Source organism: Delphinapterus leucas, chromosome 6 (assembly GCF_059928025.1).
Source record: "Delphinapterus leucas isolate spDelLeu-1000000601 "Yukka" chromosome 6, BTC_Dleu_Yukka2, whole genome shotgun sequence".
Taxonomy (NCBI): Eukaryota; Metazoa; Chordata; class Mammalia; order Artiodactyla; family Monodontidae; genus Delphinapterus; species Delphinapterus leucas.
Genome location: NC_143134.1, coordinates 90003209 through 90025878, shown reverse-complemented (window position 1 = coordinate 90025878; position 22670 = coordinate 90003209). Strand labels below are relative to the sequence as shown.

General features: G+C 40.0%; 1 protein-coding gene across 1 annotated transcript; it reads left to right on the top strand.

Moving 5' to 3' along the window:
• Positions 1–8282: 8282 nt before the first annotated feature.
• Positions 8283–11715, top strand: TOMM5 (translocase of outer mitochondrial membrane 5). Its single transcript, XM_022600172.2, has 2 exons — positions 8283–8490; positions 11377–11715. The coding sequence occupies exons 1-2, from the start codon at positions 8370–8372 to the stop codon at positions 11409–11411; spliced, it is 156 nt and encodes a 51-aa protein (XP_022455880.1). The 5' UTR covers positions 8283–8369; the 3' UTR covers positions 11412–11715.
• The last annotated feature ends 10955 nt before the right edge of the window (positions 11716–22670 follow it).

The window sequence follows — 22670 nt, the reverse complement described above, 5'->3', positions numbered from 1 at the left end:
TAATGATCAAGGGATCAATCCACGAAGAAGATATAACAATTGTAAATATTTATGCACTCAACATAGGGGAAATCAACAGTAACACAATAATAGTAGGGGAGTTTAACACCCCACTTTCACCAATGGACAGATCATCCAAAATGAAAATAAATAAGGAAACACAAGCTTTAAATGACACATTAAACCAGATGGACTTAATTGATATTTATAGGACATTCCATCTAAAACTACATAATACACTTTCCTCTCAAGTGCTAATGGAACATTTTCCAGGATAGATCATATCTTGGGTCACAAATCAAGCCTTGGTAAATTTAAGAAAATTGAAATCATATCAAGTATCTTTTTCAACCACAGCGCTATGAGATTAGATATCAATTACAGGAAAAAAAACTGTAAAAAATACAAACACATGAAGGCTAAACAACACACTACTTAATAACCAAGAGATCACTGAAGAAATCAAAGAAGAAATCAAAAAATACCTAGAAACAAATGACAATGAAAACACGAACACCCAAAACCTAAGGGATGCAGCAAAAGCAGTTCTAAGAGGGAAGTTTATAGCAATACAATCCTACCTCAAGAAACAAAAAAAACTTAAATAAACAACCTAAGCTTAAACCTAAAGCAGTTAGAGAAGGAACAAAAAATAACCAAAGTTAGCAGAAGGAAAGAAATCATAAAGATCAGATCAAAAATAAATGAAAAAGAAATGAAGGAAACAATAGCAAAGATCAATAAAACTAAAAGCTGGTTCTTTGAGAAGATAAACAAAATTGATAAACCACTAGCCAGACTCAGCAAGAAAAAAAGGGAGAAGACTCAAATCAACAGAATTAGAAAAGAAAAAGGAGAAATAACAACTGACACTGCAGAAATACAAAGAATCATGAGGGATTACTACAAGCAACTATATGCCAATAAAGTGGACAACTTGGAAGAAATGGACAAATTCTTTGAAAAGCACAACCTCCCGAGACTGTACCAGGAAGAAATAGAAAATATAAACAGACCAATCAGAAGCACTGAAATGGAAACTGTGATTAAAAGTCTTCCAACAAACAAAAGCCCAGGACCAGATGGCTTCACAGGTGAATTATATCAAACATTTAGAGAAGAGCTAACAGCTATCCTTCACAAACTCTTCCAAAATATAGCAGAGGGAGGAACACTCCCAAACTCATTCTACGAGGCCACTATCACCCTGATACCAAAACCAGACAAAGATGTCACAAAAACAGAAAACTACAGACCAATATCACTGATGAACATAGATGCAAAAATCCTCAACAAAATACTAGCAAACAGAATCCAAGAGCACATTAAAAGGATCATACACCATGATCAAGTGGGGTTTATCCCAGGAATGCAAGGATTCTTCAATATATGCAAATCAATCAATGTGATACACTGTATTAACAAACTGAAGGATAAAAACCATATGATAATCTCAATCGATGCAGAAAAAGCTTTCAACAAAATTCAACACCCATTTATGATAAAAACTCTCCAGAAAGTAGGCATAGAAGGAATTTACCTCAACATAATAAAGGCCATATATGACAAACCCACAGCCAGCATCATTCTCAATGGTGAAAAACTGAAACTGTTTCCTCTAAAATCAGGAACAAGACAAGGATGCCCACTCTCACCACTATTATTCAACATAGTTTTGGAAGTTTTAGCCACAGCAATCAGAGAAAAAAAAGGAATCCAAATCAGAAAAGAAGTAAAGCTGTCACTGTTTGCAGATGACATGATACTATACATAGAGAATCCTAAAGATGCTATCAGAAAACTACTAGAGCTAATCAATGAATTTGGTAAAGTAGCAGGATACAAAATTAATGCACAGAAATCTCTTGCATTCCTATACACTAATGATGAAAAATCTGAAAGATTTAAGGAAACACTCCTATTTACCATTGCAACAAAAAGAATAAAATACCTAGGAATAAACCTACCTAAGAAGACAAAAGACGTGTATGCAGAAAATAATAAGACACTGATGAAAGAAATTAAAGATGATACCAACAGATGGAGAGATATACCATGTTCTTGGATTGGAAGAATCAACATTGTGAAAATGACTATACTACCCAAAGCAATATATAGATTCAGTGTAATCCCTATCAAACTACCAATGGCATTTTTCACAGAACTAGAACAAAAAATTGCACAATTTGTATGGAAATACAAAAGGCCCCAAATAGCCAAAGCAATCCTGAGAAAGAAAAACGGAGCTGGAGGAATCACGCTACCTGACTTCAGACTACACTACAAAGCTACAGTAATCAAGACAGTATGGTACTGGCACAAAAACAGAAATATAGATCAATGGAAAAGGATAGAAAGCCCAGAGATAAACCCATGCACATATGGTCACCTTATCTTTGATAAAGGAGGCAAGAATATACAATGGAGAAAAGACAGCCTCTTCAATAACTGGTGCTGAGAAAACTGGACAGCTACACGTAAAGGAAAGAAATTAGAACACTTCCTAACACCATACAAAAAATAAACTCAAAATGGATTAAAGACCTAAATGTAAGGCCAGACACTATAAAACTCTTAGAGGAAAGCATAGGCAGAACACTCCATGACATAAATCACAGCAAGATCCTTTTTGACCCACCTCCTACAGAAATGGAAATAAAAACAAAAATAAACAAATGCGACCTAATGAATCTTAAAAGCTTTTGAACAACAAAGGAAACCATAAACAAGATGAAAAGACAACCCTTAGAATGGGAGAAAGTATTTGCAAATGAAGCAACTGACAAAGGATTAATCTCCAAAATATACCAGCAGCTTATGCAGTTCAATATCAAAAAATCAAACAACCCAGTCCAAAAATGGGCAGAAAACCTAAATAGACATTTCTCCAAAGAAGATATACAGATTGCCAACAAACACATGAAAGGATGCTCAACATCACTAATCATTAGAGAAATGAAAATCAAAACTACAGTGAGGTATCACCTCACACCAGTCAGAATGGCCATCATCAAAAACTCTACAAACAATAAATGCTGGAGAGGGTGTGGAGAAAAGGGAACCCTCTTGCACCGTTGGTGGGAATGTAAATTGATACAGCCACTATGGAGAACAGTATGGAGGTTCCTTAAAAAACTAAAAATAGGACTACCATATGACCCAGCAATCCCACTACTGGGCATATACCCTGAGAAAACCATAATTCAAAGAGAGTCATGTACCAAAATATTTATTGCAGCTCTATTTACAATAGCCAGGACATGGAAGCAACCTAAGTGTCCATTGACAGATGAATGGATAAAGAAGATGTGGCATGTATATACAATGGAATATTACTCAGCCATAAAAAGCAATGAAATTGAGTTATTTGTAGTGAGGTGGATGGACCTAGAGACTGTCATTCAGAGTGAAGTAAGTCAGAAAGAGAAAAACAAATACCGTATGCTAACACATATACATGGAATCTAAAAAAAGAAAAAATGGTTCTGAAGAACCTAGTGGCAGGACAGGAATAAAGACACAGACGTAGAGAATGGACTTGAGGACACGGGGTGGGGGAAGGGTAAGCTGGGACGAAGTGAGAGAGTGGCATTGACATAAATACACCACTAAATGTAAAATAGATGGCTACTGGGAAGCAGCTGCATTGCATGGGGAGATCAGCTCGATGCTCTTTGACCACCTAGAGGGGTGGGATAGGGAGGGTGGGAGGGAGATGCAAAAGGGAGGGGATATGGGGATATATGTATACATATAGCTGATTCACTTTGTTATACAGCAGAAACTAACACAACATTGTAAAGCAATTATACTGCAATAAAGATGTTAAAAAAATAATAAAATAAAATAGTATGTACCATATGATCCATTTTGGTAAAAAATAGGTATGTAAATAAGTATATATACACACACATACACACATATATATAAAGAGAGACAGAGAGATAGCTATATATGTATATGATAGAAGAAGAAAGCTTGAAAGGATTATTACCAATGTCAAAGGTGGTTGTGGGATCATGGGGGATTATTACTTTCTTTTTTTCTCTAATTCTGTATTTTCTAAATTTTATGATAATAAACACGTACTTTTGTGTGAAAAGTTATGTTATAAACATACAACATGGGTTTAATATAATTCTATTGCTAAAAATAAATTAAAGCAAGTAAATCTTAAAGTTCATTCTTCAAATTTCCCTATGATATGTTAAAATTATTTAAATGATTTTTATGTAGCCAAACAAAAGCAAGTTGTACTGACATGAGAAATAAGTAACTATATAAAAATATGTAGAATTTTGGGTAAATTTCTTTTGCAGACAGTTTCCTTTCAATCTAATATACAAAGCTACCAATTTTTTAATTCTAAAGGTTAGCATATATGAAATTTACTCATTCTTTCATTCACTCAGGGGGTACTTGCTGAGTTTTCACCATGTATAAATACCTGTCCTGAATTGTTTGGAGGCTTAAAGTGCGTGTTGCTTGTTCTTGAGGTGCTTACATTCTACTGGGAAAGAGATCAACAAAGTCCAGACAACAAAATAATAACAGACAGAAAACAGGGTATGATAGGAAGCAAATACCAGTGAGGTGAAGGTTATCAAAATTCTACTCATTTTTGAGGCTCAAAAGGCCTCTCTTCCTGAAGATACCTCTTGCTGCACAGTAATTCCTAGAAGTGTTATCTCATCTGATGGGTGAGGACTCTGGTTAGCATCTGTCACACAGCAGAGGGCCCAAGTGTCCTTTCCTTGTCCTGACCTTTGTTTCATTTATTGTGGGTCCTGAGTGGACTTCAAAGTCAAGTTTATTTTGGGAACAGCAGACCACATTCATCTCCTGAAGGAATGAGGAAGGTGAAGTGTGGAGCTAGATAATAACACAGTCCAGATTAATTACTGGTGATGGGTGTGGAAACATGGAAAGAAGGGCTCCCTTCAGCCTGCTGATGAATAACAGCCACCCCTTATCGTGTCCCTTCCAAATTGGTGTTCAACAACATCCCATTCCTCCAACCCTTACTCCTGAGGGGAGGATTATCAGTGAGAATATCCTCAAAGTATCGAAAGCTGCAAGGCATGATAGGGAAAAGTGCTGAACTGGGAGCCCAGACTCCTACCCTAGCTCCAGCTGGCTCTGCTTCTAACCAGCTTCTCTCTGGACCTCAGTTTTCTCATCTGAAGGGGTTGAACTGTTCAATATGTGAAACCTACACATTCCCTATAAATTAGAAACCACAAGGTTCCTGGGACTATATGTTGGAATTATTCCCCAACCATGAGTCATCTGTCAATCTCTGACCTTGCAAATATAAATTCGTCTCCAGTGATAGAAATTAAAACACTTAATTCTCTTATAGGTAGGTTGTACACACTGAACGCTTGTGTGTAATACTGTCTGGGAAGTTGAGGCAAAGGAAATGGCTCCTAAACTCCTCCTGGGATTGAAATGGAAAATAAGACAGGCTATGACATCAGCTACCATCTCCTCTGTGATCAGACTAAATAATACAAATATCAATATTAAATTATGCATGCATACTTTTTATTTTTGCCTTTCATGGCAAATCACAAGGAATCCTTTGCTTTTAGCCTTTAGTGCAAGGTTATGAAGGAAGAACAGGAAAGAATCTCAGCATTTTAGAGCTGCAAGTGATTTTAAAGATTAGACCCAAGGGCTTCTCTGGTGGCGCAGTGGTTGAGAGTCTGCCTGCCGATGCAGGGGACACGGGTTCGTGCCCCGGTCTGGGAAGATCCCACATGCCACAGAGAGGCCACAGCAGTGAGAGGCCTACGTATCGCAAAAAAAAAAAGATTAGACCCAAGTCCTTCATCATTCCAACGAGGAACAAAATGAGGGGTCCAAGATGTGAAACAACTCACTCCAGTGTTAACTTCCTGAAGTATGTTCTCTCAGTTTGCTTCACCTTAGCCAACCATAACTGGACAATACCACTACCTACACGCTAAACAAACAAACAAACAAAAACCACTAAAAGAAAAGACAAAGAAAGTAGTCAAACCTCTTATAAAGTTTCCTCCATTACAGCTAGAGGAACCATGCAAGGGGAAGAGAGCTCATCAGGATGAACATTTCTGAGACAGGAACAGTTCACCTCCTAGACTGCATCCAGAATCAATTCCTCACCCCAAGACACAGCTGCGCCATATTTCCACCCACTACTTTCCTGTCTCTCTATAGGGAGGCAAGCACCAGACCTTTTGAAGAGAACTGTTACAAGAATCATGTTGCCTTTAACAAATCAGCCATTTACAACCATATCATCAAGTAAACATTGGATGAATAAAATTCAAATGCTAAAAATCTGTTCTATTTCACCAAGAAACATGATTTTCTATTAATTTCTCCCCTCTTAGGTTCCCTGTGAATCCAGGGAAGTTACTTAAGAGCATCTTAGTAGAGAAACAAAAAATTGGTAGTTCCATATGAGAACTGTTTACCTAAACTCCGTCAGCATTGGGGATCTAGGTTACTGGAATCACGTAAGAACTCATTCCTTCCCAGTCCGTTTTGCCTCACTATTCAGATGGATACAATACGTTACATCCTTCTTACCATGGAAAACACACACACTGGCCTTTTGATGTTTCACCACATTTGATAATATTTTGACATCCATACACTCCAGACCAGAATGTCCTAGATGACACAATTAGAATTCAAATGCATAGACTGTTAGAACTGAAAGGGACTGCAAGAGAACTGAATCACATCTCCTCCCTTTACAACTAAAGAAACATAGTTGCAGCTAAACAGACTTGGGCCTCATCACATGGCTAGATAATGGCAGGGCCAGATCTGAAGGCTACATCTCCAGTCTTCTTGTTCAAGTTCTTTCCACAGCCTCCACTGCTTTCCAGCATCAGTGCAGGCTTTCTAAACACTCTTGAAGGGTTAGATGGAGCTATTCCTTGGGAGTCAGCCCCTCCCATTCCAGAGCTGCCTCTGCTATTCCACTACATGAATTATAGATGCAAGAGGTTACTAAAGCCTGAATAGGCAGATGAGCTACCTTTCTTGACCTAATGTGTTATTCTGTCAATCAGGAAGGTGGGCAGCAATACTTAGTTATCAGTTGCTCCCATAGTAAATTACTGTTCTAATTTACCTAAAATCCATTGTTGCTATGCAATGCAGGAGCATTCTGATTTTGAATTATGTGAGCAATTCAGCCATCTGGTTCATGTCTAAGAATTATACATGGCTAGTTGGCATGCATAATTCGGGGCAGCAGCCTTCTAACAACTGTTTTGATGACTCTGTGACAGGAAATCTGGTTGCATTAAATTCCTACCTTCTGGCTCCAGGGATGCCCATCCAAGCAGGCACTAATGTCTAATAAAGACTAACAAGTGAACAACAGGGTTCAGGGGAAAGAGAATTCAACTTGACATGATAATTATTTGCATTAGAACCCTACCTCTGCCCATCACTAGCAGAAGGACTTTAAGCATTACACTTGGTTTCTAAGCCTCTCTGTCCTTATCTGTAAACTTTGAACAGAGCTAAATTTCATTTACATATACTGTATTACTGGGCCAATACTACAATTTGTGACGACCAGTTAACCCCAGAAATGAGAAGACGACAATAATACGGAAAATGTTAAAAATTCTGTGTCTGGGATGCTACCGGTCTAACTAGGTATAAAACCCTGCTCAGCCACTTACTAGTTGTGTAATCTTGAGCAAATTTCATCATCTTCATCCTTTTGTTTTCGTTTATCATTCATTAAAAAGTTCAAAAATCCTGAAAATAGAAGACTAGAATTAACTAAAATGATACACTAATCACCAGCTTAAGCAATTTTCAATATTTTGCTAATATCCTTTCAGCTCTCTTTCCCAACACTTTTTTTTTCCTCGAGGTATTTTAAAGCACATTTGGGCAAGTTGTTGTTTTAAAGATGTCTGTGCTTCAATTTTCTCATCTAGGAAATGAAGATTATAATATCGAATTCATGGGGTAGAACTGTACTTCGTATTCAATAAATGTTAACTATCATTATTTATGGTGATACCTATGTGCACCGCCCCCTCTGAGGCGTAAAAGCACTTTGCAGCTCCGAGCGCGCCTCTCAGGACAGAGGTTGTTAAATAAACAACCTGGAAGAACAGCCTGGAAGAACCCGAGTCCTGCGAGGCTAATATTACGTGCACCCCCTTCAGGCCGCCTTCGTTCAGAACAGCTCAGTTTAAGGATGAAGGTTGTCCTTCGCAGGCTCCCGTCGCCACGCGTGAAAATGAGGGGCGGGAACAGGAAATGGGGTTAGGCCGAGTGCCGGCGCCGGGAGGCAGCTGAGAAGAGCAGAGGGCGGCCGCTGGAAGACCTGAGGAAGAGCTACGATGTTCCGGATCGAGGGCCTTGCGCCGAAGCTGGACCCGGAGGAGATGAAACGGAAGATGCGCGAGGATGTGATCTCCTCCATACGGAACTTCCTCATCTATGTGGCCCTGCTGCGAGTCAGTGAGTGTCCTTCCAGGCTGTGGCCGTGAGACTAGCAGGGAGCTCGCCGACACTGCCCGCCCAGCTCTGGTCTCTCCGGCCTTTTGGGGTCCCTGGGGCGGAGCTAAGCGGTCGCGGGGTGCAAGGGACGTGCACGTCGAGGGCAGCGGGCGCATGCGCGCGTTGCTTAGGCTCTGTGGGTCTGGGTGGGGGTACCGGAGTGCAGGCGGCGGCTGGGACCGCGAGGTTAATCACCCAGTCCCGCCCTGTCTTAAGAGCGTTTGAATTGAAAGATTCTGTAAGGTCATCCCCCAGAGCAAGTCCCTCGTTTTGCAGACAGAAAAACTGGCATCTAGAGTGGAGAAATGGCTGGCTCAAGGTCACTCATCGATTCGGTGAATGATCTTGGCCTAGAATCCAGAGTTCGTAACTGACTGCCAAGTTTCCTTACATCAGGGCTTACCTCTGAAATCCAAAAGCTTTTGTTCCTTTTATTTGTAGAGGGTGAAGTAAATATTTACCTTTTTTTCTTTCTTCTTTTTTTTTTTTAAGAAGAATAAAGGATATGAGTCTATAGGATTAACGATAATACCTGAGGATTTAGTTGACTTTTACGTTTTGTAGAAACTTTGCATTGCCTGAGTTTGACAATAGCCCTTTGAGAGAGGCAGGGCCTAAGTCTCTGTATATCCCCTTTGCAAATGTGAACTCGACTTTCAGAGGGGACTTATGCAAAGTATTAGAATTGCAGGCACACAATATTAGAGCTGGATGCAGTTTTATAGATTAGTTCTCTACTTTTACGGATAGGAATCTCAGAAGTGAATTGCCCCTTCATTTGCCGCTTCATTTTTAGTTCAGCATTCTTTCCGTTGTTCCTTGCTGTACATTGTTGACAGGTCTGGATGGAGAGGCAGAGATGATTCAGATAGATGAAGACCGTACCAAGTCTTTGTGAGCCTCGTGGAAGGCTCATGTTGGGTCTAAGGCCAGAGCTCTTGAGGTCTAGTCTCCCTTATTCTGCCCCTTTCACTGCCTGTGGTGTTAACTATGGTTCCCCAGAGGAGGGAGCCCTGGTGAACAGAAACTCCCAAATCATCTTGCTCCTTCAACAGCTTTTTACAACTCCCAACTTTACTTATTTCCTCCTCTTACCTTTTTTTGGTTGACTTTGCTACCAGTAAAATATTTGCTTCTTCTCAGTGACCTTTGTATTTAAGATGAATCAAAAAAATTTTTTAAACAGAATACTGTTCCTTATCCCTTTTTAAATTGAGATATAATTTGCATGTTATTCAATTCACCCATTTAAAGTGTACAATTCATTGATTCTTAGTATTGCCAGAGTTGTGCAGCCATCACTGCAATCTGTTTTAGAATATTTTCTTCCCCTCTGAAAGAAACACCATGCCCATTAGCTGTCATTCCCCCATTTTACACCGTCCCCAGCCCCTGGCAACCACTAATTGACTTTTTGTCTTTATAGATTTCCCTATTCTGGACATTTTATATAAATGGCATTGTACAATATGTGACCGTTTGTGTTTAGGATAATTTTTCAAGGTTTGTTTACACTGTAGCATGTATCAGTATTTCCTTCCTTTTTATTGCTGAATAATATTCCATTGTTTGGATATCCTACACTTTGTTTATCCATTGTTTTGATGACTGTTACTTTTTTTTCTGATAAGAATTAGTTTAAAAAAAAAAAAAGCCTGGGCATACTGCTGACTTGGTCAGCTTCTGACATATTTCAATATCTTCAGTTTAATATTAACAAAATGTTCTATTAATTTAGTATGGGTATTGAGAAATAATCTGGCAGCTTTTTTGGTCACAACCTTTTTTCCCCAATATTTTTAAATTTGATAAAATACATATAAAATTTACCATCTTAACTATTTTTAAGTGTTTGGGTTAGTGGTATTAAATTCATAATATTGTATAATAATCATCACCATCTCCAGAACTCTTTTCAGCTTGTAAAACTGAAACTCTGTAGCTATTAAACAGTAATTCCCCATTCCCCACTCCTCCCAACTGCTGGCAGCCACCATTTTTTTTTTTTTTTTTGAGGAACCACTATACTGTGCTCCATAGCAGCTATACCGTTTTACATTTCCAGCAACAGTGCACAAGCATTCCAGTTTCTCCACATCCTTGCCAAACAGTTCTTTTGTTAGTAGCCATCCTAGTGGGTGTGAAGTGGTATCTTGCTGTAGTTTTATTTTGCATTTCCCTAACGATTAATGATGCTGAGCATCTTTTCATGTGCTTATTTTGGCCATGGCACTGTTACACAAGGCAGTAATATCACTTCTTTTGATCCCTGTGACAACACTTCTTTGTTTTCTAGACATTTATATCTTCACCACCCTACTCATAATAACTGACGTAGGACTGTATCAGATGTGAACAGGAGCATGTAAATGTCATATAACTAATCAGTGGGGGAACCAAAATATGTGTCCAGCTCTTCTGGATCCCTACTTCAATGTTTTCCCACACTCTCTGTCTTGCAAATGTGTTTTTAAAAGTGAAAAATGCCATTTTGTTTCTTCTAGAGTTTTGTTCCTTTGACCGTTAAATCACAAAGTAAAGGCTTGTCATTTGAAGGAGGATTGGATTTCCTCTTTATCGTCCTAAGAGCGAGAACTACCTGGAGAAAAGATTTTATATAGTGAAAAATGAACTTTGTAATAATTCTAGCTGCATGACAGTGGGATGGGCTACCTTGAAAGACAGTGATTCCCTTTGGCTGGGTGTGCAGGCAGAGGCTTGGCCACATTTGGAGTTGTTTTGAAAAATATGTTGAACTATAAGGTTTATCTCCCAATCTTGTAATTCCATATGTAACTTGTGATTATCTGGATCTGAAAACAAATTCTGGATTTATTTTTCTTTCAGCTCCTTTCATCTTAAAGAAATTGGACAGCATATGAAGAGTGGGCTTCACGTGTGAATGCATGATATGAAGAACCTGGTTACAGTTTCTACTGCTATCTGCAGATGAATAGACCCAGAAAAATGTAAGAGACTCTTTGATTAAATGGACATAAAAATTCTACTTGTTAAGAACAAGTTTGGCTCTGGTAACTGACCTTTATAGCTAAAAGATAAAACTATTTGGGAAGTATGAAGAGACGTACCTGTGATATTCAGCCTTGGTGAATGTTGGTGTTATTGTACATGATGTCAAACTCCGTTTTCTAGCAAGTATTAATTATAAGGGAATTATGTCTGCAATGGCACTGTCGTGTGAGTCATTTCTGTGTACTTTTTTTTACTTCTGTCTGGAATATATTTGTTGAAGAGTTCCTTTCCATTAGTTATGTTTTATTGAAGCCAGCGCACACCATGTCATTTAAGCACAGGACCATTAGTCTATATATATATATATATATTTATTTTTATTTTATTTATTTATTTATTTATTTTTGCAGTTCGTGGGCCTCTCACTGTTGTGGCCTGTCCCGTCGCGGAGCACAGGCTCCGGACGCGCAGGCTCAGTGGCCATGGCTCACGGTCCCAGCCGCTCTGTGGCATGTGGGATCTTCCCGGACCGGGGCACGAACCCGTGTCCCCTGCATCGGCAGGCGGACTCTCAACCACTGCGCCACCAGGGAAGCCGTATATTTTTAATAAATGTACCAACTAAGAAAAATAGGGCTTTTATTTTTCTTAACCCACTTTTTGCTGCAAACCAGCAGTCACTGGTGAGACTACTATAATGTTGTGACTATTACAAACTGCATTAAATTGAGTTCCTCTTGTTTTGGACTGGAGAATTTGCTAATCCTGATAAAACAACATGGTTTTATTCTTAAGCAATCTTTATGAAAGGCAACATTACTGCTTGATGCTGAGAATATGTAATACCACCAAAGGGGGAAAACGCTATATTTTTAAGTCAGGTAGTTCTCCAAGTTTGTTGGGAGAAGGGGAAAGTCCTTAACCTTCTTCCCAGGTACAACTACATTCACTTCTTTTTAGCTAATTATATTGAGTTTACCTTCTTGTCCTAAGTAACACGATTATGTTGGTATTTTATGATTTTTCTGTTTTAGACATTGCCTACTGACTTCTCCATGCACGTAAGGATTTGTGTCTCTTCCCTCTCCTTTCCTCCATCTCTCATGCATGTCATTTCTACTTCCTTCCAGTGTACTTACTAGTGTTGATTTTGATTAGATTGATTTCATTAGGACTCCAAATGCTGTTTGTTGTTTTCTTTTCCTGTACATCTTTTTGATTTTCCTAGGCTTAGTTTTCTGTGAACTTATCACACTAAATCAGCTAAACTTTTTGCCATTTATCTAAATCGCTGATAGTCTTCTATGCCTGATGCGTGGCTGTATTCTCGGGTCTCCCTTCAGCATCATCCTGGGAATTCCTTTTCCCTCTTCTCCCGTATTGGGTCTCTTGTTTTCCATATCTCGTGTCCAGTATGTGTCTGTTCACTGAGTCTCTATATTGAGTACAGTACCCGTACCCATAACTGCCTGGTATCTCAGAATCCAGAGAACTCTCTATTTTACCCTTTTCAGAAAATAAAATTCTAATCTGGGGAGGGAGTTGCGGAAGAGAGGCTACTTAACTGTAGAGTTGCAGAGAGCATCCAACTACCTTCAACCAATTTTTTTTTTTTAGTGTGTATGCCTTCGTGCCCTACTTCCAAAGGTACATGAAACCACCAGTTCCTGAACCTTTTAGGAATTCTGTGGTGTAAATTGGGTGTTGTTTGTTTTGCTTTTCCTATTGCTGACTCAGAATTCGGTTTTCTACCAGGTTATTTACTACTTGTCCACCTGCTTTCCAGCTTCTTACTTTGTTGCTATTGTCTCCTGTCCTCCTTTTCCATCCTTTCAGGTTTATACCTAGACAGTCTTTAAACAAACATCTTAAAAATCTTTGATGTTGTTTAATGGAACTTCCGGAGGGAGTGGAAGTAGTAGATTGAGCGGGTGCTCAATCCACCATCTTTGCCCAGACAGCATGTATTTTAACCCTGTGATGCTGTGTTTCATGTTGGTAATTTATATCCATCCCTGACTTAAAGGGGTGCAGTATATAGTACTGTGATCATAAACACCTTATTTTGAGTCCTGGCTGCAACGCTTATGAGATGGATGACTTGTAGCAACTGAATGTCTGTATCTCATTTTCTTCATCTGTAAAATTAGCATAATAGAAACATTTATCTACTTCAGTGTGTTGTAAGGATGAAATGAGAGAATGCAAGTAGAGCACAGTGCTGACGTTTGGTAAACACTAGTTGTTATTAATGGTTCGCCTTTGGTATAAGGTGTTTATAAGTGATTTGCGCTGGCATTCACTCCACTAATAGATTTCATTCATATTTCCAGATGCTATGAGATAGCATGCTTATCCTCTATATACAAACTTCAAAATTACTGAACACTTAAAATTCATTACCTAAAAACAGCCTTAATCCATCAGTGTTAATGCCATTTTACGGATGGGGAGTTTGAGACTGGAAGTTTCAGTGGCTAATAAATAGCAGCTGGCCAAAGTTTAGGGCCTTTTAATGTTTATTTATTTATTTTGTACCCTGTCCTTTAGTGTTTTTCTCTGTGGGGGGTGGTGATTGTTACCCAGGTTCCAGCACATGTTCAAGTTACAATAAGAGAAAATGTGATGGTGCAGTTTTTTACAGCTGACTTCTAAAAATTCAGGCCATAAACTCCACCAGGGGTGTCTAATACTTGTAATTAACAGTTCTGAAATAGTAATTAGAAAAGTAGTAATTAGAAGTAGGAATTTTGCTCCTAAATTAGGCTAGTGTTCTTCTGCTACCAGTGAATTTCATTTTCAGACTGCTTTATCATTGCTCTTTGTAGTTCTTCTGTGAAGTGAGTTAGCATTTCAATTACAGTGTGTTCCATAGTTTGTAGGTGGGTAAACTTGGGCCTAGATTTGGAGTGAAGAACAAGTGAGGAATCAACTTCTCTTTCTCTTCCCCCTACTTTGCTTGGGCTGAGTGTCTCTCTTTACCTATAAGATCCAAGCACCAGAGAGTGTTGTAGATAGTGTCAAAAGGAAATCGGCCAGACAGTTTACTCTCTTTTGCTTTTGCTATGACTTGATCACTGGATAAATTCTGCTTGTAGCTTAGGTCATCAAAGAAGCCACTAAAGCAGGAATTGGCGAGCTTTCTGTTCACAGTCAGATTGTAAATACTTTAGGCTTTGTGGGCTCTGTGGTCCCTGTCAACTCTTCAGTTGCAGTGTGAAAACAGCCTTAGACAATATGTAAGCCAATGAGCATGGCTGTGTTCAAATAAAACTATGCAGAATTGTGGCAGGCTGGATTTGGCTTTTAGGACACCTGCTCTGAAGTGAAGGGCAGAATTTGGCAAAGTGTGAAATGGCCTCCAACATTATAGAACTGTTTTATTATTTTAAAGGTGAGACGTTTGTTATCTTGCAAATTATATAGGGAAAATGATTTCACATAGGGTCTGGCTTTTTAAAGTCCCAGAGATTAATAATTCATTGATCGGTTACTGAGTTTCTGTTATATGCCATGCTCTTGTGCCAGAAGCTGGGAATGGACAGTCATGGGACAGCCGTTTTGGTCTATAATTCATCGTAGGATTCCATACAGGTGGACGTCTGGAGGACCTCACCTTGCTGGAGGTTTAGACTTGAAGGATTAACTGTGGTTGTCTATGGGAAAAGGTTAGAGAAGGGAGCGCCAGGCAGGAATCATATTGATTAAGGTGTTCAAATCATATTGATCAAGGGGAGTTCAAAATTGCTTACTTAAACCTAGATGCAATGTAGGGACTAGGTTTGAAGGGGAGATCAAGGAGGATGAATGAGCAGACCAGTATTGATTCAGATAAATGTAGTGTAGGGGAAAGAAGGAATTCAGGGAAGGCTCTGGAGGTGTAGAGATTATTTCTGGATGGACCCAGTGTAATCACAAGGGTCTTGTGAGAGGGGGAAAGAAGGTGCAGAGTCAGAGAAGATATTACAACAGAAGCAGAGGTGGGAATGATGTGGCCACAAGCCAAGGAATGTGGGCAGCCTCTGTGTTCCAGAAGCTGGGAAGGGTGAGGCACAGATTCTCCCCTAGAGCCTCTGGAAGAACCACAGGTCTGCTGACACCTTAACTTTAACCCCTTAAGACCTGTTTCAAACTTCTGACCACCACAACTGTAAGATAATTTGTGTTGTTTTAAGCCACTAAGTTTGAATAGTTTATTAGAGCAGCAATAGCAAACTAGTACATTTATAGCACTTCTTCCTCCATCTCCTGTTATCATGGCCTCATCCTCTTCATATCTAGGGTAAATCCCTTACCTGTTCTACCATCTTTTGCAGACTTTATTATTCACTGACTATGTGATCATTCTTGAAATATTTTCTGGTCCTGGATTATCTTCTCTTTATAAACTTCCAGTCCATTAAAGACCATGGCTTTAATTACCATCTATTTAGAAGAAACTCCCAATGTTTATTTCCTGTTGAAATGTTGGCCATGTTTGGATATCCATATGCTCACTCAGCATCTCCATCTCACCAATATTTTCAGCTTAGCAGATCCAGAACTGAACCCATTATTTTTCACTTGAAACTTGTTGCCTAATTCAGTAAATGGTACCATCAACACAGCTGCTTAAACCAGAAATCAGGGAGTCTTCCTTGAATCCTTAATTACATCTCCAAAGTCCCTCTTGCCATCTAAGCTATGTATTAAGAGGTTTGGAGATTAGGACACAGACATTTTGGGTGGGGGCATTCTGCCTACCACGTGTAATAAAGCGTTAGATGTGGTGGGGAAAAGTTGAAAGAGTTTCCTTCTGCCCAGATCTGCTTTCTCTGGAAAGACATTTGCTGACCTCAGTCCTCCTTAGTCTTAGTCACTCAATCCCACAGCGATAGCCTAGATTTAATTTCCTTCCTCCAATACAAATAACTTAGCCCCACCAGACTCTATCATGGATCTATTCACCCTACCACCTAGTTTCTGTGCTTCATTGCCCTCATGCCTCAACTTATACTCCATTAGCCATCATTGTAATCATTCTTGCATACACCTTCAACTCTCTTCCCTCCCTCTAGCTTCATTGTACTTTTCTGGCAAAACCCCACCTTGGTTAAATCCTGCTCTTTGCCTGCTCTGTGCAGCAGAAAGTGTTTGGAAAGAAACATCCTGACAGGTTCTACCTGGAAAATAATGACTGCTGAACCTCAGTTGGGTCCTTCAGGACCACTATGTTTCCTTAGTTCATTCTTCTCCACTAGATAAACATTTAATACCTTCTCAAACCTCCAGGATCTCCCCTCATCGTCAAGCTCAGCTGATGATGTTGCTTCTTCTTTCCCTGAGAAAATAGAGGCATCCAGAGGAAAGCTTCCATAAACTTACCCCTTGATAACCCACCCGCCAGCATTTGTACCCTCCCTCCTGTTAGGAAAGTCTGCTCCTGTTTAAGGCCAGACCCATCCCACATGCACACAATCAGTCCCACCCGCATCAACTGCCCAAGGATCATGATCCAGCAGTTCTCCCTTACTTTTCTTTCTTTATTGGATCATTCCCAATAGTATTCAAAAGGGCTGTGATTTCTTCTATTTTAAAAAGAATTTTTTTTTAAAAGCCCTGTTGCCAGTCTGTTCCCTGGAGCAGATGCTGAGATTTTGTGCAGGAGGTTTTGGGGGGAATATTTTTGGGAAAAACACTTTAGAGTGCACGTGAAACAAGTTTGAGCAGGAGAAGTTGAACTGTGGTGCAGCTGCAAATACGGACACCTAGGACTGTCCCAGTTTTAGCACTGAAACCTCTCAGTCCTGGGCAAGCGAGAATGTTTGGTCGCCCTAGTTGCAAAAGCACCTTTAGTCAGTCCCACAGGTAACTGATGCTGGGATGGCCCTTCAGAGAAGTCCTGAACAAGGCAGGAGGGCAGGGCCTTTGGACCCTTGCATCAACTAGCCGTTGCGTAGGGGCTGGTGGGCAGGTGTATTTCAGTGGAGGCAGCTTCCTTCAGCTGACCTGAGGGGGATGCAGCTGTGAGGTGTCAGCAGCTAACACTCCTAGCCGCTGGGGGAATGAGTTTCTTCGTCCCAAAGTTGAGATCTGGGTGGTCAGCACAGCATCTACCATAGTCCTCTTGAATCCTCAGCCCTCTCCATCTGCCATCCTATTTCTGTGCTCTCAGTTAAATGCCTCAATAAGGTGGCTTTTATTTTCATTCCTTCCTCTCATGGTCTCCTGAACCCACTCCAGTTAGGTTTGCATCCCCACGAATCTTCTGAAACTGCTCTTGTCAAGGTTAACACTGACCTGTCTTACCCTGTCAGCAGCATTTAACACACTACCTCTTACTATTTTAACCACCTTGTGGGCCTTCTTAATTTTCCTCTTATCCACCCTTCCTATTCCACTTATCCACCCTTCCTCAGATTCTTCTGCTGGTTCTTCATCTCTAACCTCTGAAACTTGCAGTGCCCCAGGCTTTACTCCTCAGACCTCTTTATTTACAGTATAGATTCTGCACTGACTCTTGGTGATCTCACCTGATCTCTTGGCTTTAAATGCCATTTATGGGCTGAGAACTCTCAAATTTATATCTCCAGGCTACACGTCTCCCCTTAATTCCAAACTTGTCCAATAACAAACTCCCAGTCGTCCCCTTTCATGAAACCCACTCCTCTCAGTCACAGGAGATGATAATTCTGTCTTTCCAGTTGCTTAAACTAAAACTCCAAGTGTCAGCCTTGACTCCTCTCTTTCACGTCCCACACCAATCCTTCAGAAAACCCTGCTGGTCCCTGAGTCAGAATCAGAATCTGACCTCTTCTCACTAGCTTCATTGCCACCACCCTGGTCCAATCCACCATCATCACTTTTCTGAATTATTGCAACAGCCTCCTAACTAGACTCCCTGCTTCCACCCTTGCCCCTCTGCAGTCTGTCCTCAACACAGCAATCAATGGTTCTCTGAAAATTTAAGCCAGAAAATGTCACTACAGCTGAAAAACCTTCAGTGGCTTCCTGTCTTATTCAGAATAAAAGCCAAAGTGCTTCTGGTTGCCCACAAGTTCTGTACAGTCTGGTCCTCATTACTTCTCTGATCTTATCTTTTATGATTCTCCTCTCCCTCACTGCACTCTGGCCATACTGGCCTTCTTGCTTCTTCAAACAAACGAGACATGCTACTGCCTAAGGGTCTTTGCACTGGCTGTTTCCTTTGCCTAGGATGCTCTGTTCCTTTAGATTTCCAAGTGCCTCAGTCCCTCTCCTTGGGTCTCCGCTTAAATGGCATTTTTCCATTGAGGCCTTTACCAGCTCCTTTAAAGGTTAAAAGATGTTTCAATTTGTGAAAACCCAGCAAGTTGTAGACTTAGGATATTTGCATTTTTCTGTAGTTACGTTATATTTCAACATATTTTTTTTTTATTACAAGCTCTTCGGCACTCTATACCCCCCTTCTTTATTTTTCTTCCTGGCACTTACTTAATATATTTTTTCCTAATTTATTTTGTTAATTGTCTCCTTTCGCTAAATATATGCTTGATGAGGACAGGGGTTTTGTCTTACTATGTTTCACTGTAGTATCCCAGTACCTAGGAGAGTGCCTGGCACCTAGTAGGCACTCAGGATTCATTGAATAATAGAATGGAAGTAGAGTGGAGAAGTTTTTTTTAACTAGCTGTGGGAAGTGTGAGAGTGAGCTAACTAGAAAAAGGTCAGATGGTATTAGAACCCCAGTTAAGATAGGTGATCATGAATTTGCAGTGCTTGGATATGGGCTTTTTCTCTAGCACTGCTCTGCTGCCTAAGCTCAGAGAAGGTGGAGGGTTGGATTCTTCCAGGGGTGGGGCTTGCCACGTGGATAAGGTGATCTGACAGGGTCAGGGAGTGACTGAAATAATGCACAAGGCATCTAAGCTTGGATAAGGAGGAAAAAGCAGGAGGGAGCTGATGGCCAGGAAGAAAACAGAAGGGTCAGTTCCTGCTGAGGGCAGCTGTAGGAGTGGGAAGTAGCCCTGGAGACCTGTTATGCCCAAAATACCTTTCCTTCACTTTCATTGGAGAGAAAAGTTCCTATCCTGAAAAACAGAATCCATTCATTTTGTTTTCCGAAGCGAGACGTAATCTCCAACTTGCAGCCTTTCAGGCTGTTAGCACAAGATCAGAGTTTGTCTGTTTCACAGCTAAGCGTATATGGAGCAATCTGACAAGGACCACATCTAACCTACTACCACAATTTACCCTCCCCCAAGTTATATGTTTATTTAGGAGGAAAGAAAGTAGCTAAGTGCAGATATGTTCATGATACCAAGAGACTGAAGACTAATTTCTATGGGACAGTGCGAAACATAATGAAGACTACTGCTGGGTGTGATACGTACGGCAGTGGGAGGTTATATGATGCTTTTCTTCCCCAAATTCAAATTGCATTGTCTCTGATTATTTGAGCTGATAGAAGGGAAGCAATATAGAGATTACTTAAAATAATAAAGATATTGCAAGAAAAGGTTTTAGAAATGTGGTAGATAAGAATTAAAGCCAGGAGATGATCAAATAAATTGCTCATCTTAACATCATTAGTAAAATTCAGCATTTATATGTTTTCAGTGTACTTTTGAGTAAAATTTAATAAGCTTACTGTTGAATCTTTACATCAATTTTAGAATTTCATACTCAAGTTTTGTAATATCCATTGTTTTCATTGGTCACAAGCATATGAAACAAATGACAAGGATTCTTTACTGAACATAAAAGTGTAAGTAAAATCTCAAACCTATTAAATCAAAAAAAAATCATTCTTAGTAAAATACTGTTGTTAGCTTAGTGAAACAATGATGCTGTTAAAGAAGTTGAAGAGAAAGGCACTTAGTTTAACACCTACTTTTCCCTCTTTAACCTAATGCTGTTAGCAAGCTTTCTACTACTGTTTAGAAATTCATCACCATAGGGCTTCCCTGGTGGCACAGTGGTTAAGAATCTGCCTGCCAGTGCAGGGATCACAGGTTTGAGCCCTGGTCCGGGAAGATCCCACATGCTGTGGAGCAACTAAGCCGGTGCGCCACAACTACTGATCCTGCGCTCTAGAGCCCGCGAGCCACAACTACTGAGCCCGTGTGCCGCAATTACTGAAGCCCGCGTGCCTAGAGCCCATGCTCCCAACAAGAGAAGCCGCTGCAATGAGAAGCCTGTGCACAGTAATGAAGAGTAGCCCCCACTCACCGCAACTAGAGAAAAGCCTGCCTGCAGCAACAAAGACCCAATGCAGCCAAAAATAAATAAAATATAATATAATTAATTAATTTTTAAAAAAGTTCATCACCATAAAAAGAATTTGTATTTTTTACATTGTTGTTCCCTAAGTTGCAAGGTGCTTATTTATTCCTGATCTGAAAGCACTTAATTTTTTTCAGCCTGTTAAGTATATTGAACTTAGATCACTCTTAATTATCTCACCTTCCTTGAGTTTACACAGAATAGCAGAGGAAGAACTGGGGGGAGCCTAGAAACTGCTAGATACTATAGACTCAGACTATCACTTATTTCCTTCTTCCCAATTCCATGTGTAAATAAGATGATAAAATAGCATATTTTTAATACTTGTTTCTTGGTAGGAAAGGGGCTTAAGATAAATATGTCTCCATGTTTATGGGTAACTGATGTTCTTTTCACACAAAATTTTAAGAGTAAATGGGTGCTAGGTGTCATGTACTTGGGAATTAAAGAATGCATACTAGGGGCATTTGGGAGCATTTTCATGCACAGATACCTGCCAAAGGAGAAGTTCAAGTATAATAGGGAAAAGAACACTGGCAGTGTCAGGCATCATGTGCAGAGGGCTTTTCGAAAACAAGCTGCAAACCACACAAGAAACTTTTAAACAAAGACCTACTGAATCAGAATTGCTATGGATGGAGCACAGGACTCTATTTTGTAAAGCATCCAGGTGACTTAATTGGCCCAGGCTCTGCTTTGGGTAACCAGACCTTAAATTAAGGTCTTTTCAAATCTGAAATTCTGGACTGGTTTAGGAATAAGATCAAGCAAAATTAAAGATGAAAGGAATTTTTTAGCTTGCATCAGTAAAATTACAACACTAAGGTCTCCAGGTCTAACAGACTCCTCAGGAGTAGCCCCCCTTGGCAGAGTAGAGTTTGGCAGAGTACTGAAGGTGTCTGGAAACCATGCTGCTAGAGAGATGATTGAAAGAATTAGAGGTGGTTAGCCTTGAAAAGACCTATAGTGGGAGTTTGAGAGCTGTTTTTTAAAAACTAAAAGGGTTGTTATGTCAAAGAAAGTAATGGTCCCAGAAGGCACAATAGGATAAAGGTTTGGAAGCCAAGAAGAAAGATTCCTTCTTGAACTCACTAACAACTACTGTGACCAAGATGAGCTGGGTCACAGAAGGGGCACTTCTTCACTGGAAATGTGTAAGAAGCTGAACATGGATACCCTACAGCAGGGAAGGGATTGCCACTGTGAGGGAAAAGTTTTTGTCATTGTCTTTTCCTCTTGAATACAAGTATTATCCCACATTCTTCTGCCCCACATAATATCTTTACAAAGAAGGGGCTGAATTGAAGGCGGAAAGATTGGCTTTCGGATACTACCTGTTGTCCAGGCCTCCGAAAAAATATTCCCAGTCTACCTGGTGGAGGTGTTCACAATCACAGATATTTATTTATTTAGTGACTACAGAGGACCAGGCACTGTGGTAGGTGAGGGATACAGAAGAGAAAAATGCGGTCATTGTACCAATCCTTAAGAGGCTTACAAAATAGCAGGGGAGTTGCACATTACCTAAGTTCATCAATAATTATGTCATTATATAAACTGCTAGGAGAGTGAAGTAAAGGTAGCTGTGAGAACATGGAATAAAGGAGCCTGGCCTGTTGGGTTGGGGAAGAAGCAGGGAGGGCTCCCTGAGGAAGTGACGAAGTAAAATTTGGATGAATAGGAACTGTCCACATGAAAGGGGGGGGAGTGGGCTTTGAAAAAGTGTTAAAGCATATATGTTTAAGGAAGAAGAAGGCAAGTGTGACTTAAGTGTGTTGTACACAGAAGAACAAGAAGAACTTCAGTTCTTTCAGGAACTCCTGTTATTTATTGTGTTTTCATACTTCAGTCTTAAGAAAGAGATCCCATGCTGACATCTGCTGGCTAGTATATATACTAAAACTCCAAAATATACTACACAACAA